The 17,144-nt window shown below is 50.4% G+C and overlaps 1 protein-coding gene across 1 annotated transcript in view; it reads right to left on the bottom strand.

The window, feature by feature from the left end:
• The window catches only part of RALGAPA2 (Ral GTPase activating protein catalytic subunit alpha 2), a 98,122-nt gene that overhangs the window by 42,488 nt on the left and 38,490 nt on the right, over positions 1–17,144 (bottom strand). Inside the window, exons 24-36 of the mRNA XM_056487853.1 lie at positions 16,227–16,355; positions 15,119–15,247; positions 13,714–13,772; positions 13,333–13,441; positions 13,000–13,110; positions 12,613–12,681; positions 12,336–12,473; positions 11,710–11,896; positions 9,781–11,110; positions 9,472–9,543; positions 8,415–8,538; positions 7,448–7,603; positions 595–753 (exon numbers count right to left, since the gene is read on the bottom strand). Of these exons, the coding sequence (XP_056343828.1) occupies positions 595–753; positions 7,448–7,603; positions 8,415–8,538; positions 9,472–9,543; positions 9,781–11,110; positions 11,710–11,896; positions 12,336–12,473; positions 12,613–12,681; positions 13,000–13,110; positions 13,333–13,441; positions 13,714–13,772; positions 15,119–15,247; positions 16,227–16,355 (2,772 nt within the window). The remainder of the gene's footprint in view (positions 1–594; positions 754–7,447; positions 7,604–8,414; positions 8,539–9,471; positions 9,544–9,780; positions 11,111–11,709; positions 11,897–12,335; positions 12,474–12,612; positions 12,682–12,999; positions 13,111–13,332; positions 13,442–13,713; positions 13,773–15,118; positions 15,248–16,226; positions 16,356–17,144) is intronic.

A 17,144-nucleotide genomic window follows, 5' to 3' on the forward strand; every position in this document is an offset into this window, starting at 1 on the left:
GACGAGCATTTACTGGAGCGGCTTTTTCACACACATGCACAGATGTACTCACACACACCTCTGACATTTTGCAAAAAAATGCATTTTTTTTCTCCAAAAGATGTCTCAGCTGTGAGCCTCCCACACTTTGCTGACAGGATGTCCAGTGCCTGCATCATCCCACCCAGCCAGGTGACAGTGCCACGGGTGTGTGAGGTTCTGTGTGTACAGCAGTGACCCAACAGCACAGGAGGAACCCAAATAAACCATGGCTGGGGTGCTTGCACTGCCTCACAGGACATTCACAACAGTTTCAATGCTGTTTTGGCCCAGTAACTTCTGTGGGCTGAGAATCCTGAGGTGTTTCTTTCAGTGCTGAGTATGGCTATGAAGTGAATGAGCAGTCACTCCGAGATCACCGTGAGTAAAGCCCAGTTTGAAAGTGAGCTCATGGCTTGGCTTATCTTTCACCTGGGATGGACAGAGCGAGTGGGATGGACAGAGCGAGTGGGATGGACAGAGCGAGTGGGATGGACAGACTGATCTTGCACTTGCTGGGGAAAACCAACCCCCAATCCAAATCCCTGAGCCCGCAGAGCAGAGCCCCGGCCGTACCTCGGGCTTCTTGACGATCTCGATGAAGAACATGCGGTTCCTCATGGGGTAGATGACGATGAGCACGTCCCCGAAGTCGGTGGGGATGATGCCCCGGCGGTAGTTGCGCGTGTGCTCCGACCACACGATGTGAACCTCGTCGTTGCCCAAGTGCCGGAGCTGCAAGGGCGAGTTGGCTCTTGGTTAATGGCAATTAGCGGCCAATTAATGGCGGCGATAACCGCGCTGCTCCGGGGGTCACGGCGCGCAAATTGAATTACAATGCGCCGGGGCAGGAATATTTCATTACGGAAAAGTTAAAATATTGTTTTTCTCCAGTTGCTCATGAAAGCATCGGCTCAATAATTTGCTTCATTTAGAACTCATTGTTGTCTGATGGCTTAATTAAGTCATTATCAAACTAGCCATTAGCAGGATATGTAAATGTACATTACCTACAGTGATTTAAGATGGAAAACTGAATTACTGGAACAAAGCATCAACCAACGGAGCATCGTATTCCTGCTAAAACAAGGCAGCTGTCACAGAAATATGAAATGCCTTGACTCAGAATGTCAAGAAACTGCCTGTCATGAAGCACTATAACTGAATTTATCATCCACAAACACCTCCTCACCGACTGGGTCTGGAGGGGGCTCCTGCCTGAAACGTCAGCAAAATATCTGGGCAGTGTGAGGTACAGAAGGATGGGAAATGCTGTGGGAGTCACTCCTTTGCATTTGGAGCAGAGCTGCACGAAATACAGATAAAATTTACACATGGCACACACAGCAAGCATCCAAGAGCCTGTGTGTGTGTGTGTGTGTGTGTGTGTGTGTGTGTTTGCTCTGCTGCTGGAGGAGCTGGAGGTGATCTAACAGATGGCAAAAACTATTTGGCAATCACGTACAAGCCGCGCACAATGGTTTCAACTGTAAGCTTTAAAGTTAAAATGTAATCCACCAGCACAATGCCAGCTCCGAGCATAAAGAGAATTTAAGTCCCACTTAAAGCTTAAAAGACGTCCCCCACCCTCCAATTTGGTGCTACCCTTGGAACAATGTGCACAATAGACCGAACAAAGAAGCCAAAACGAAGCTCTGCTACTTCAGTCTGTGTGGGGGGAGAGAAAAAAGGGAAAAGGAGGTGGTGATTTTCACTGGGAAATAACAACTAACCCCAACACGCTTTGGATCAGCCCACACTGTGCTGATGAAACCTCCCTATTCAGAACCAGGCAGTGCCTTTAGAAGGAAAAACTTTCACTCCTACGGGCTGGTGGTAAACTGGACCCCTCAGTCACGAGAGAAACGTGGCAAAACCAACACAGTGTGAAAAATCACAAAAAGTTACAACTGTGAACTTGGCTGACAGCTCACGTTCCAGCAGAATGAAGTAAAGCTCAGTTCCCAGAAAGACTGAGATTCTCAGTTTATTTTAAACTAAACAGAAGATGATAATTGTGTTTTATTTACGCCCATGAATAAAAGGCAATTTTAGCTCTGTTCATTTAGCTCTGTTTGTAGAAAACATTTTTGTCTTGGAAAAACATGGGAACATTAACAATACTATGACTGGAGCTTCTTACATGTACAAAGCAAAGAAACTGCTGTTCTGGTGGTCACCCTGGTATCTGTGCAGATGCTCAGTAAAAACAAAGCAACACCCAAGAAAACACCTTGGTAATGCCACCAACTGACACATGCCAAGGGCAGCAGGAATTCACACCAGGACAAAACCCTGATCTCACTCTCCCTGCCCAGGTGCAGCCAGGTCGCCTCCAAAGTGATTATCAGGAGAGAGATGTCAAGTTTAGTGTTACACAGCCCCCAAGTCCATCTGGTGAGCAGACTCTGGGCACAGCAGGTCCCAGGTGCTGAGGGTGCCTGGCCAGGCTGCCCCAGCTCAGCCCAGCTGAGCTCAGGGAACCCCCCCAGGGATCTGGGAGTGCCCACGTTTGCCAGGCTGAGCCCAAGCCAGCTCTGGCACTGGCTTCCAGCACAGAGAGCCCACAGTGGTGGCACCCAGCAACCTCTGCTGCAGGAAACCCAACACATAAATATGGATATGGAATCCCACCAGGCAGTGCCCCTGCCCAGTTGCAATTCACAAACCCAGCTCAGTTCCTCTGAAGAAAAGGCTCTGTGCTGCTGCAGCTCCTGTGGCTTCTGGGGTGAGAAACAGCACATCCTGCTGTAAAAAGAATCATCAAAATACGTCCACATACTGCTTAAGGGACCCTTTTAAACCCCAAGGAACTGTTCTGAAAATAACCAAGCACTTAGATAATAAGTAGTGATAATATCGATGCAATATTGATAACACTGCACCCTTCAGGACAAAATTCAGTGAAGAAAGGAACTCAGCTGAACCAACACTTGCTGTGCTCAAGAGCCTGCCACAATCCCCAGCGTGTGCCAGAGACTTGTTTTAGAGCTCAGGTTACTGCCCTTGTTTTGAAGCCACACATCCTCAAGCACCACAGCTACAAGGTGTAATGTTACAAAGAAAAAATTGGCATTAATCAGAAATATTTGTTAGAGAGAGATAACCCCATTGATAAAAAGCCGTTACAATAATCTCATCAGTGACAATAAGCCAGCTGCCATTTTCCTGTGTTGTTTATTCAAAACAGCAGCTGTGGGGCAGACTCAGTGCCCTGAAGGACTTCAGCAACTTGTGCTGAAATGCCCAAAGCCCCACGGCTGACACGTGCACAGCCAGAGCTCCAGGCTGTGCTCCCCACCCAGTTCAGGGGTGGGGGAATAATGAAAAAAGCTCCATTAAAAAAACACCCAATCAGCCATGAAATCAGATTGGGTTTAAAAGCAAAGCCCAGCACCAGTCTGGAGCAATGGCTGTGTGCACACTGAGGGCAGGCAGCTCTGGCAGTGGCAGGGTGTCCTCCCTGGCATGCAGGAATTCCTGGTGGGCACAGGAACTGGCCCTGGTTTGGCTATGGGGTGCAGGGACACAGCCCCAGCCCTGCTGTGCCTCCCTGGGGCTGTGCTCTCCAGCCCAGGGCCGGCAGCTCCAGCTCCAGTGCCATCTCCATCTCCATCCCCATCCCCAAGCCCCATCTCCATAGCCCCAGCCCCATCCCCATCTTCAGCCTCAGTCCCATATCCCCATTGCCATCCCCATCTCCATTCCCATATCCCCCGTCCCTTATCTCCCCATTCTGATCCCCATATCCTGCCCCCATCCCCATCTCCCCCTGTCCCATGTCCCTATACTCCCACATCCCCATCTCCCCATTCCCCCACATCCCCATCTCCCTCCATCCCTATAAGTCCCCATCTCCCCATACCCCCATATTTCCCTGTCCCCATTCCCCCACATCCCCAAATCCCCATCCTCGCTGTGCGGGTGCCCAGCTGGCACCCATCCCCATATCCCCATATCCCCACATCCCCACATCCCCCAATCCCCATAACCAGCTCCATCCCCATTCCCCCATATCCCCATTTCCCCAAATCCCCATTCCCCCATCCCGGCAGGCAGGGCTGACACTGGTCACAGTGCACACCTCTGCCATGACCTCCTTTCCCTGCTAATTGCATTACACAGCCAGCTGGCTCCAGAGAGGAGTCGTCTGTTTGACTGAAGAATCCCAGCTTTTGGGGAGGCATGGCTGCTACTTTTGCTAAGTAACAGTGGGGCCTGACATCCCCATTGTCTGGCCGACTGCGCGCCCATCCTAAAATCCAAGTTTTATTTGTAAATTAAGCAAGAAACTTCCTGCCAGAGCAGGGCTGCCTGGAGACTGATAATGTGTGCCTTTCATTCCCTTTCACTCTCACTGTATCACTGCCAATTTGTTTTTCTGCTGCTCGCCAGCCCCAGGCCATAAAAGCCTTGTAAGACATAAGTGCAATTATAGTCCTGGAGTCAAATGAATTGGACAAATCCAATAGCACAGCTCTGTCCCCACTCTGCAAACCCCTACAGCAGTCAGATTAGCTGCTAAAAATCTAATCTAGCCCCAGCTAACAAATTTCTGCAGCAAAGGAGCAAGAGTTCAGTATGGGGTTGCAACCAGATTTCTGAATTGAAAAAGTTCTGCCCTGACAATGGAGAAGATGGAATAAATCACTGAGAAATTGGGCAGCACATCTTTAAACTGTTAAGCACAATTTGAGCAGAACAAGACAGGGACGGCAGGATGCCATTCCTGGGATTGATTTTCACTCTTGCCACAAGACAAGCAGATAAAGTTTGGAACCAATGATGCTGAACCCTACAGCAGCAAAAGAGATCAGCTGAATTTTGTTTACTCCACTAGAAAAGATTTCTGTCAGGGCCAAGACTTATTTGGAGAGGTGTTTTACTTTCTTTTTTCTTTCTTTTTTTTTTCTTTCTTCCTCCTGAATTAGCAACATAATGTCAGCATGTACCTCAAATAAAAAAAATGCAGATTGCAAACAACAGCTCTACTGCACAAAAACAAGGGGCCAAGTTCATTCCCAGTAGAAACACACTTATTCTGTGGAATTCATATCAGAACTCAATTTGTCCTTGCCTTCAGTAAAAATAAAGAACCACAATAACATATTTAAGTGAAATTACTGCATCTGCTGAATTCCCCAGCCCCCAGAATTTATGGCCTTGCTCTGGCTCCCCAGGCCAGCAGGTGGTCAGTCCTTCTGTTCAGCTGACAGGGATGAAGCCTCTCTTGGTCTGAGGCAAAACAAGCAGAGAAGAAACCCCAGCAATCACAAAGATTTCAGAGATTAGGAGGACCTTAGATCCCAGAGGGAGGGCAAGAAAAAAGAAGCTGTGGCCCCCATTGCATCCTGCTGAGGTTTTCTCCTCCCAGCACCACTGTCCTGTATCACCAGGCACGGCTCTGCTGCAGGAGCAGGAACTGAATGAATGCCATGGGCTCCCATCCTTCTGTCCCACATTCCCATAAAACAAAAGCACTGATGGAAAGAAGTAACAAACATGAAATAATCTTTTTAACCTGGACATCCTGCCCCAACAATGTGAGATAAGAGAGCTTTCCAGAAAGTGCAGTGCTTCTGAAATGCACCTTCTCTCCACTCACAGCTGCAGTTCTGTAAAATCTGTCAACAACCTGCTGCTCTGCACAGAACTGCATGTTTGCTCACAACAGAGCTGTGACAAACTGAGTGGAACTGCTGTGTGTGGAGCCATGGAGGAGCACACACTGAAAAGCCCTCTGGAAGTCACCTGCTCTGAGCCTCTGCTTCCAGCTGCTCAGGTCCTTGCTCAGAGATTTGTCCTCCACTGGAACTCCCAGCTTGATCCCTGCAGGGCTCCATTCCTAGAGCAGACCTCAGGTTCTTTGAAAAGGTCCCAGAGCAATTCCTTTGCAGTTATTTTCTGCAGACAGCATGTGCTGGAGCTGGCCTGGTTTCCTGGCACTGCAAAACTCTGAGACTGACAGCTACTAAATGCTTTTGGTTTCTGTTTCTCACAGAGAAGGAATTCTCTCAGAGCAAACACAGGGAAGACAAATAGAGTAATTAGACCCTCAGTGTCTGTGATAATCCCTAACATAGATGGGAATTAGGAGAAAAAGTGGACTGTTTGCAGCTAGACCCCAATTTTCCCCTTCCCAGACCATATCCCAGTGTCTTTGCCAGGCAAAACCCAGGACTTGCAAGGGAAGGTGAGACTAAATAAACAGCCACAGTTTGTGCAGGAAAAAGAAGTCTGGGGAAGACATGGCAGCAGTTCTCAAACATGCAAAACAATCTGCCCATCATATCCATGTGAAACAGGATAAGAATCAGTGGGCTTAAATTAATGGAGCATAGGAATACAGAATATGTTGCCTAGGGAAACTGTAAATCATTCATCACTGCAGCTCTGGTCTAGCAGCTGGACAAATACTGGTCAGGAACAATAAAAATACAGCCAGTCCTACCCTGCTCTGGTCACAGAGACTCTACAGCCCTGCCCTACACACACACCACTGCTCCATCCTGCAGCACTCAGAGTACCTTCTTCCACAGCCTTGTATCCATGAAGGTAGTAAGTAACATACAGAAAGAGAAACATGTCATTTTGCTGACTTTTCTTTTTTTGAATGACAGGCATCACAAAAAAAAAGGCAAGATCTGACTTTAGTACGAAACACTGGGCAACTTTTCAGAACCAGTAATCAGAGATTCCACCTTTATATTTCAAGGAAAAGCACAAATCATTCTGAAGCCACCTGGACACCAACCACAGTCACCCAGTGACAGGGTTACAGAGCAGAGCACTATCCCTGGAGCACTGCATGGCTGCTGCAGCATCACTGGTGCAGGCTAACAACCTCTGCAGGACAAGCTGCCAACCCTAATTACAAAGGCAGAGATTTGCTGTGCCCCAAAAAAATCATCTTTGAGCCTAAGCAGCAGCTGGCAAACAGCAGAATGTGAAATCTCTCCTTGCTAGCAAAGACAAGCCATTAAGTACCAATAACCACCAGAATTCTGGGCTGGGTTGTGGCAGGCTGAAGCAGAGGCTGCCTGTCAGAGCTGTGCCTAGCTGCCTTGAACTGTGAGCTGGCTGCTGGGCTCCTCAGCCTGTCAGCCCCTCTCCCCTCGCTGCTCCACACAGGACGAGCCCCCTGGAAGGTTTTATGATGCTGCATTTGGTTGCTTTGTTCCACCAACCTACAGCAGTTCTGGCAGGCAGACAAGGTCCAAATGAAATCATTGCTAATATTATTACTCAGGGTGGCATTTGAGGCTACCATGGAAATGTTAATTGTGTTTCAGAACCCAGAATTTAGATGCCATTTAATTCAGCTCAGCCCGGCTGCAGCGCAGCACGTGGCACGGCCAGCAGGGCTTTCAGGGAAGCACTTGGGCACTGCAGAGCTGTCAGAGGCTGCAGGGCCTTGGCAGAGCCTCACCTTTTTGGTCAGGGAGTCGTCAGAGTCGGAGGGCATCCTGGTGGACACGTGGAAGATGATCTCCACGGTGGAGGTGGCGTAGTAGGGCGCGGTGAGCCCCGTGCTGCCGTTGCGCTGCAGCCCGCCCATGAAGCCGCCGTGCGTGGACAGATCGACCTGAGGGGCCAGAGCACACACAGCACCCACTGAACACACTGATGGACCAGCAGCAGCATTTGCTTCTCTACCAACATCCATGAAATCACCACCCCAGCCTCCTGCAGCCACCCCACAGAAAAGAATCCTTCCCCTACACCTCTGCGATCTGCTAGACTCGTCTTTCCCGTGCCTGTATTTGACATTTAATAAAAGAAAATCTCTCTGAATAGTTACTGAGTACTAGTAACTAGTAACTGAGCTGTTATCTATCCATCTGTTCTACCTTTCTCCAACAAACAGCAGCAAGAAAACAACAGCACTCTGCCACACACACTGCTGGCTAAGAGCCCTATGGGGCTCAGAGCTCCCACTGCCAGGAGCATCACAAAAGGCAGAGAGAAAAAGAACCAGAAAAACTACTGAAAATTTGTACAGAAAGAAAAACCTTATAAGAAATTATTCCAGAATTTTACTCAAAAGAAACACCTGAAGTCAAGCCTGAGTCCCAAGGCTTGTTTGTTTCCCCAACAACACCAACCTGAGGATGCTGCATCCCCCTGTGGCACTTGGATCTTTAAATGTGACATGCAGCTACCCTGGATTTCCCAAGCACCAAAATGCTCATGGCATTTAGATTAGGACACACCATGCTGACAAAGCAAATGAAACCCACACATCATAAAGAGCTCCTGTGCTGAATGTGTGCTCTGAGCATGGCAAGAGCTAAAAGCAGCCAAGCATCAGCGTGCAGCGATTTTTTCTTTTTGTGAATTAAAAACTGCACAGTGCCACCAGCAACAAGGCAGCCTGTCTAAATTATGGCTGTTACCTCCCAGCCCAGCCCAGCCACAAAATCTTCATAGGCCTGGCTGCCCCTGGCGTTGGCCAGGATGGAGCACTTGTCCTCCTGTCCCTCGGCGATGTAGAACACGGCGATCTTGTGAGTCTCACGACTGCCATGGGATGGAAAAGGAAATCCAAGTTAAACAAGCTCCAGCCCAAAGTTATTTTCCAGATCCCCCTGCACTCCAAACATATGAACCAGCTGCCCATGTTCAGCTCCCTATGTCCATTTCTTTCATGCACACAAATGCATCAGTCACTTTCACATTTCCCCCCGTTTTCCTGCCACCAAAACCTCCTGAGAGCAGAGCCAAGCCAGGTTCTCCTGTGCTCCAGCCACAGAACTGGGGACCAAACTCCAATTACAGGGTTAATGACTCAGATCTGTGCAGCGCTGCACAGACAGCGAGGTGGCACAGGTGTTAATGGGAGCATCATTTGACCTACAGAATTTTAATTACAGGGTGATGACATACAAGGCAGAATGAACATTATTGACTTTCAGACCCTGGGCAGAGTTTTCCAAGGCTGACAAGGACAGTTGGCTTCTCTGAAAACACAGAAAGCACATTTGATGTGAAAATTTTTGGGCTAGAAGAAACTCAGAACTCTGCAATGCTGCAGATGCTCTTCAAACAGCTCTGTGTTAAGTAATGAAAAATAAAATGTAACATCCAGAACTCCATTCTGCCACTTCCTGGCTGGGGAGCAGCTCTGGGCAGATCACTCTCAAAGTACAGCTCCTGACACAGGGATCACCCTGGTTTGTGTCAGCTGAACCCAGGTCACAACCAATCTGATTCCCGCCCCTCTCAGCTAAAGGGAACTTGAAACACAATCTGTCTTATTATCTGCCACTGATTTGGAATTCTCTGTACACAGAGAATGTGCCAGCACAGGCAGCTTCTCCATTCAGGCCACAGAACCCTGGAGAAACAAGCAGTCCAATTTTCATGGCAGTATTTGGGTTCAACAGGAATGAGTTCTGGTTCTGGTGACTCAATCTTCCTCATTCAAAGGTGTGCTCAGTACACGTCACCTACCATTGGCGGGAATCCAGATTTTTCAGCTCTCGTAGCAGCTTTGAATTTTTCTTCAGCAGATGGAAGCTTTTTCTAAAAACAAATAAAAAAGGTTTGAAGGCAAACACAGCACAGTGCAGACACGGTATTTCACCATCCAAACGGCTGAGAGAATTAACAGGATGCGATTCCTTAGAATCACTGTTATACACAGCCTATTCCAAACAATCACTGAAGCTCAAAACCCTGCTCTCACCCCCAGCTACACGATCCTTTGTTAAGCGTGTGCACACGTGGGGTAAGAAGCGGGAAGCCCTGACACCCTCCTACCTTCTGTCCCAGGAGTTCATGCCCAAGTCGTCGAGCAGCAGGCGGCAGAAGTAGAAGGAGGCCTGGGGCAGGGCGGGCGGGGGCGGCTGCTGGGGGGCCAGCCTCATGCTGCAGTCCCAGCTGCAGCTCCGCACGAAGTCGGCCTCGCGGGCGCTCTGGCGCAGCAGCGCCTCGGCCACGGCGCGCTCCTGCTCGGCGCTCATGGCGCGCGGCGGCGGCGCCGGCTCGTTCAGCCGCCGCTGCGGCTGCGCCAGGCACTCGGGGCTGCTGCTGCCCAGCCGCTCCAGCAGCTGGTCCAGAGCGTCCTCGCCCTCCTCTGCCTGGGAGCCCTGCTCCTGGGAGCCCTGCCCCTGCAATCCTTCCCCCTGAGAGCCCTGCTCCTGGGTGCTGTGCCCCTGCAATCCTTCCCCCTGAGAGCCCTGCTCCTGGGTGCTGTGCCCCTGCAATCCTTGACTCTGTGAGCCCTGCCCTTGGGTGCTGTGCCCCTGCAATCTTTGACTCTGTGAGCCTTGCCCCTGGGTGCTGTGCCCCTGCAATCCTTGACTCTGTGAGCCCTGCCCCTGGGTGCTGTGCCCCTGAAATCCTTGACTCTGTGAGCCCTGCCCCTGGGTGCTGTGCCCCTGAAATCCTTGACTCTGTGAGCCCTGCCCCTGGGTGCTGTGCCCCTGAAATCCTTGACTCTGTGAGCCCTGCCCCTGGGTGCCATGCTCCTGAGATCCCTGCTCCTGTGAGCCCTGCTCCTGGGTGCCCTGCCCCTGCAATCCTTGCCCCTGATATCCCTGCCCCTGTGTGCCATGCTCCTGCAATCCTTGCCCCTGAGATCCCTGCCCTTGTGTGCCATGCCCCTGAGATCCGTGCTCCTCTGTGCCCTGCCCCTGCGTGCCATGCTCCTGGGTGCCCTGCCCCTGAGATCCCTGCCCGTGCTGCGGCTGGCTGGGGATGGTGAAGCCGAAGGCACTGGCACTGTGCTGGGGCAGGCAGCCCTCCAGGGGCCCGTAGAGCACGCGGCCGTCCCAGGAGTACTTCCCGGAGATGTCCCTGACGATGACGCGCACGGCGGGGCGGGCGGCCGCGCCCCTCCCGGCGGGGAGCTGCAGGCAGGAGATGAGGGTGCTGTCGTTGAAGACGAAGAGCTGCAGGCTGGGGCTGCGGAACACCTCGGGGCACAGCTCGGAGGACTCCACGAAGGAGTTGTCGTGGCTCTCGCTCAGCAGGCTGTGCAGGACGGCGGGGCCCCCGCTCAGCGGGTAGTGGCTCAGGTGGTTCACCAGGTGCGTCATGACCATCCGTGCCGTCAGAGGGATCAGCTCCAGATTCCTCCTCCTCTTCTCTGAAAAACACAGGGGATCAGCAAGAGGCAGTACACAAGGAGCACCTGCAGATTTCTGCCCCGTGGGACCTGCTGATCTGAGAAATCCTACCTGTCCCACCATTCCATTTTGCCTCACCACATCCCCACAGCCATCGGGGCAGGAGGGTGACATGGCAGAGAAGCCAAGGCAGCCCAGAGGTGTCACTGCAAAGCATTGCTCCTCCATCCCTGGCAGGTGGGCAAGTCTGGTGTGAGGCAGGGAGAGACCTCCTGGGTGCTCAGATGGATCCCCAGCACATCCATCAGATATTCCATAAAGTGACTGTGCTCTGAGCTGCTGCTGTGCCTCCACTTCTCCCATGGGAATGGTACTCTTACAGCCAGAAACCTCCCAGTTTCTAGGTTTCTTCATATTCAGTGTAAAACTACTTCTCTTTGGTTCACAGGGCTTCTCTTTCCCTTTACATCTTCTAAACATAAATTTGCTCTAAGGAGCTGTGCTGCCAAAGAACTCAAACACCCTGTCACAGAGAAATGGAATCCACCCAGAGAGAGCCATGCCTGGATCTATTTCCCAGCACTGCACACACACACTGCAGCTCTGGGCACGCCCTCACCCTCAGCCACGGTGAGCAGGTTGCCCAGATCGGTGGAGGAGGGGCACTGGGCTGGCTCTGGGGTGCTCCTGACGTTCCCCAGGGGCAGGAAGGGGTCGTAGTCAGCAGAGGAGAGGTCAGCCAGGCTCAGCACGTAGTGGCTTTGCTGCGTGTAGGTGCTGGAGCCATTGACACAGCAGTGCAGGACCTGTGGGGCACAGAGCCAGTGACCAGCCTGGGACAGCCCCCAGCACACCCAGAGAGCACACCCTGCTTCTGACACTGCACAGCCCCCCAGGCCCAATTCAGAATTTCTAATTTAACAGTCTCCACCTGCACTGATTCTGTACTTTAACAGCCATTCAGGGCTTGTTTTGTATTTAACAGCCCACTCCAAACTATCCAAATATATCTGCAAAGATTATTTTCTCCAGCTCGTTGTTCTAAACATTTTACCTTTGTCTTCACCATCCCCTGTGTGTTCTGCATCTCCAATCTTATCTTATTAACATTTTGCATTTGTAGCTTCTCACCTGGATGACATGGTTTTCTAGTGCTTGACAAAGCTGCTTCTGTGCCCTCTGGGTGTGTGAAAGGCACCTTTAAACAGCCAGGCAGGGTAAATCACCTTCCTTCCCCCTACTCACCCTGTAAATATAATCCAGCAAAGGAGCTCTGGATGCATGTTGATCCTCCATAGCACCAGCAGACACGGGCTCCAGCAGCATTTTCATGGGCAGTGCCATGCACCAGTCCAGCAAGCAAAGCAGCAGTGAAACTATGAACTGAACAAGAGCACAGGGTTGGTATGCTCTATTATTTACAAGGTGGAAGTTTAAAACTCAACTCTGGTTCAGAGCAACCTCATTTAAACCCCCCCACAAAGAGCACAAAGAATGGAGACAGCCCCTTTCAGCCACACACCTTCTTGTCTGCCTCCAGGGAGGAGTGCTCAGCACCAGGCAGGAGAAAGGCAATGGTGGCCACCAGGATCTGCAGCCAAACAAAGCCAGTGTCAGAGAGGCACCCAGCTCCCTGCTCTGCAGAGACAGACCCCCACTGCACAGGGCATGGAACAGGGTAAGAAACATCCAACATCAATGTCCAAGTGGAAGGAAACCCTTCACTGAGCACTTTGCAAACAAGTCACTACAAACCAGGGACCTGCACTGGTCCAGGGAGTGTATCAAGTACATCCCTAACAACAGAAAAAAGAAGGGGTGAAAATCACACCACCACAGCAGCCCAAGGAAGGACTAAGACAACCTTGCATACAATTTCCACACAGACATTTCCAAGACCCTGACGTACTTCAGTAATTTTCCGGCACAGGGACGATTCGTACTCCTGAAGCTTCTGCCAGTAAGACACCAGCAGCTGAAGGACATCACAGGCTACCTGAGCTACCAGCTTGTTGGAAAACTGGAAGAAAGGAGGTGATTAAAAGCCAAATAAAGTATCCAGATACAACACACAGTTTTTCCACATTTCATTATTCTGCCAGCAACAACCAAGGTTAGTGTTGTGCAATCCCACAGGCAGCATTAGGAACCAGCAGGCCTGTGTGACCCCCAGTGACCATCTGCAAAGTGCAGATGCCTTTTTCCCCCCAAGCAGGCTGACCAGAGCCCACCACAGCAATACCTTCAGTGTCACACCTATGACATTGATGGCTTTCTTCACGTGGGGGTGGCTCGTGCTCTGCGTGAGCTCCTCGCAGATCCACACGCCCAGGCCACAGATGGCTATGCATCTTTGTGGAAAGAAAATGGGAGCTGCTCAGGACACTCACAGGAGCATTTGGGGCAGAAAAAAACAGGAAAACAATTGCACAAAGAGGAGATTTCTCCTTCCCCTCCAACACGACAGGCCAGCACCTTCAGGGTGCAGAGCAAGGCTCAACTTCACAGGACCAGCAGAAGACGAGCAGCAAGAAAGACTTTCCCAAGCCATAAATGGTTGGACTTGATAATGTTAGAGGTCTTTTCCATGATATTTTCCCATTTCTCTCAGTCAATATTTTACCTTGCAGCTTCACTTGGCTCCTCTGTAGCATTCTTCAATAAAATATTTATGAGGCAATACTAAAATAACAAAACAAATTAGAATAAGCATCTTTTTCATACATCCACTTTAAAAGTTGTTCAATTTTGACATAGTTACAGGTAAAGTCACTTTAACTCTGTCTGTTGCTAAAGCACCTTTACCTCATGCCAATTCTATTTTGTCAAGAGAGAAACACTGATTACAACTCAAGTATACAGGTCCTTGTGGACAAATCAAATCAGCTTACAACTCATGTACACTCATTTACAGTGTCAAGGGGCAGCTACAAACAAGTGGTGGTCACTCCATAGGAACTGCAGCATTTAGGTTCTAACCCAGACATGTTATGAATTATGTAGTATATTGCTCAGTACAGGAAAAAAGTGTCTTAATTTTGGAAGTGAGACACCTCCAGTGACTCTCCAAGGCCTGATGAAGAAGCAAGAACAGGAGCCAAGCTTGTGAAGGGATTTCTGCATCCTCCCTGGTCCTGCCTGCTCAGGCCACGTGAGGAACTCAGATTCCTCCCCAGCCATCCCTGATTTTGAGCAGTGGATCACTGCAGTGCCTCAAGTTTATCAAGAGCAACAGCGGCTTGTGTGAAGGCAACCATTTGGGCAGGAATGAAGTCACTGCACAGTGAACCAGGTTAGGCTACCTGAGTTGGGTTGGTGTGGCCAGAAATGTGAATTCTGTCCCCATTTGTTAAACCAGTGGGGCAGTGCCCCTGATCTCCTGGCACACATTATCTGCTCATGGGCCATCTTTAAACCAGCTGGGCAATCATCTTTGTCTTTCCCACAGCCCATCCTCCCTCTAGGAGATATCTCCTGTTCATGGCCACTGAGTCCCAGGGCATGACTGATAAAATTCCATCATCCCACTGGGAGATGCTCCAGCCAGGGGAGGAGCCAAGCCTTTCCTACCCAGATAAAAACTGAGATTTGGGACACCAAGGCACCTTCTTCCCACTGCATTCCAGAGGAAAGCCAGACCTTTGCACATCATCCCTGGAGCTTCAGAGGAAACTGCACCTTCTCCAGGAGCACTGCTCCAGCTGAACCACATCTGCCCCTGCAGGAGGATGCAGCCACCATGGAATGGGACTGTGCCAACACCCTGACTGACTGACGGGTGTCAGCTTGGATTCTGACTCTGGCAGGGGTTGGGATTGTTCTTTGTAATACTGCATTGCTATTTTAATTTTCCTAGTAAAGAACTGTTCTTCCCCTATCTTTGCCTGAGAGCCCCTTATTCAAAATTATAATAATAATTTAGAGGAAGGGAGTTTACACTCTAAAAGAAAAGCTTCTGCCTTTATTAGCAAACACCTGTCCTTCAAACCAAGACACTACCTAAAGATTTACAATAAAAGTGGCCTTACCTTCACATCTGCAGCTCCTGTGATGCTCTCACCAGCCTCTGAGATGGGTCCCAGCCCTGGGAGTCCTTGGTAGGTGTTGGGAAAGCACACAAGGGCACCAAGGATGGTGTGAGCTTCGGAGCGGGGAGCCTGGCGAAGGGCAGAAACTGTCACTAGAAAAATATTCACTGAAACATTCACTGGAAACCCTGCACACTTCAGCTGCAGATGCCTCCAGTGAGGCCAGTGTGCACTGCTCTCCTGGTGAGGCTGAGCTGCCCCTCTGCTGGTGCCTGGCCCCACTCCTGAGCACACCCTGCATCTTTAATGCTTCCCCTCATTACCCAATGTGACAATCAGCCATTGGAGAGCACAGAACCCCCTGAAGAACAGCTGAGTGGGGGGGTGAAGCACTAATCCAGCACTGCTCAGCTGATCCTGTGGCACAGGTAAGACTGATGTGCAGAGATCCCTACTCCAACAGGGCCACCAAAAGCACCACAGCACGAGCTATAAACACATTAACTACTGTGTCATGTTGAAAATGCAACACACACCCAGTTTCATGCATGCAGGAGAAATGGAAAGGGGTGTTTTGCTTTGTGTTTTTTCCATGGAAAACTGAGCATCCATTCCTTATTAACCTTTAAGCTCTGGATCAGCAGAGGCTGACCAAGCTCTTTGAGGGCTGATGGCAGAAGCATGGCTGGCTCACCACCCCAGCTCTGCTGGAGCAGGAGAGGGCTGTGGCCCTGCCCACCTGCTCAGCCACACAAATGTCAAGAGCAGCAGCAAGAGCCCTGAGCCAGAACAGACAGAAAGATCTCCCCTGAGCTGCTGCTTCACATGCAACAGAGCTTTCCTGCTCCTCCCTGACCACCAGACCTTTACCTTTATTTTGGCAACCCCTCATTGATTTGCTGCTGGATAATTTAATGGTTTGGAGCCCCATTTCTGTCAGTGCTGACATTTAGCCAGAGATGCTGCCTCGCCCAGAGAGCTCACGGGGCACCATCAGCTGGGACACGCTCTCCTCACACCTCAGCCTGTGGATCCAGCCCCCCTGCAGCAGCAGGGTGTCCCCTCGTGGCAGCTGTGCCCCCAGCTGCCCTGGTCCCCCAGGACTCACCCCGGGCGTGTCGGCGCTCAGCACGCGCGCCGCCGCCCCCAGGAAGTCCCCGATCAGCATGGTGAAGCCAGGCAGCCCCAGGAAGAAGAACCACGGAGGGCAGTGCCTTATCACCGTGTTCAGGATGTCCTGCAAGAGAAGGCACCTGTGAGAAAAGCCAGGAAGCCTGAAAGCAGAAGGCAGAGCTGGGGGAGATTTAACTGCGAGGTTCGAGGAGATCTAACTCTGGGGTTCAAGAAGATCTAACTGTGAGGTTCCCCTGCCCCACTGATTGAGGTGCAAAGTCCCAGAGCTCTCTGTGCAAACTGAGCTCCATGTAATCACCAGTAGCCAAAGTGCATTTGGTATTTTGGCAACATTTGCACCCCTAAACTCCAGCTCAAAGCCCACACTGCCATTCATGTCTCTCCGTGCCTAAGCACAACCATCCTGTTAAACAAGACTTTGGATTCAAGATTCAAACACTGGATGGATTTAAGATGAAGCACTGCAGCAGTCCAGAGGAGTGAGCTCCCCCAGTCTCTCAGGATTTCAGGGTTCCATGCCACAAGAACAGGGCTGCTCCCTGTGCCCTGAAGGAACAGAGCAGCAGCTCCAGCTTTGCTCACCATCACAGAGTACATAAAGATTTCATTTTTAATTCTTCCATGTTCCAAGCCTGCACAGTCTCTCCAAACCAGTGCAAAGATCCCATATTTGAGTGAAGATTTCTTCCCTGAAAGCTTTCAGCAGGTTTAAAATTAGGCATAAAATCTATATAATCCTTTACCTGCAACACTGTATTTGCTGAAGAGTTATATCAAGCTATTTCTACACCAAGCAGATAACTATTTTCCAATCAATAAAATTTTGAAAAGTTGCAAAGGAAAACCCTTTTCCATGTCCATCCTTACTGGTTTCATGATGTGTCAAGGACAG

Source organism: Oenanthe melanoleuca, chromosome 3 (genome assembly GCF_029582105.1).
Source record: "Oenanthe melanoleuca isolate GR-GAL-2019-014 chromosome 3, OMel1.0, whole genome shotgun sequence".
NCBI classification, from domain to species: Eukaryota; Metazoa; Chordata; class Aves; order Passeriformes; family Muscicapidae; genus Oenanthe; species Oenanthe melanoleuca.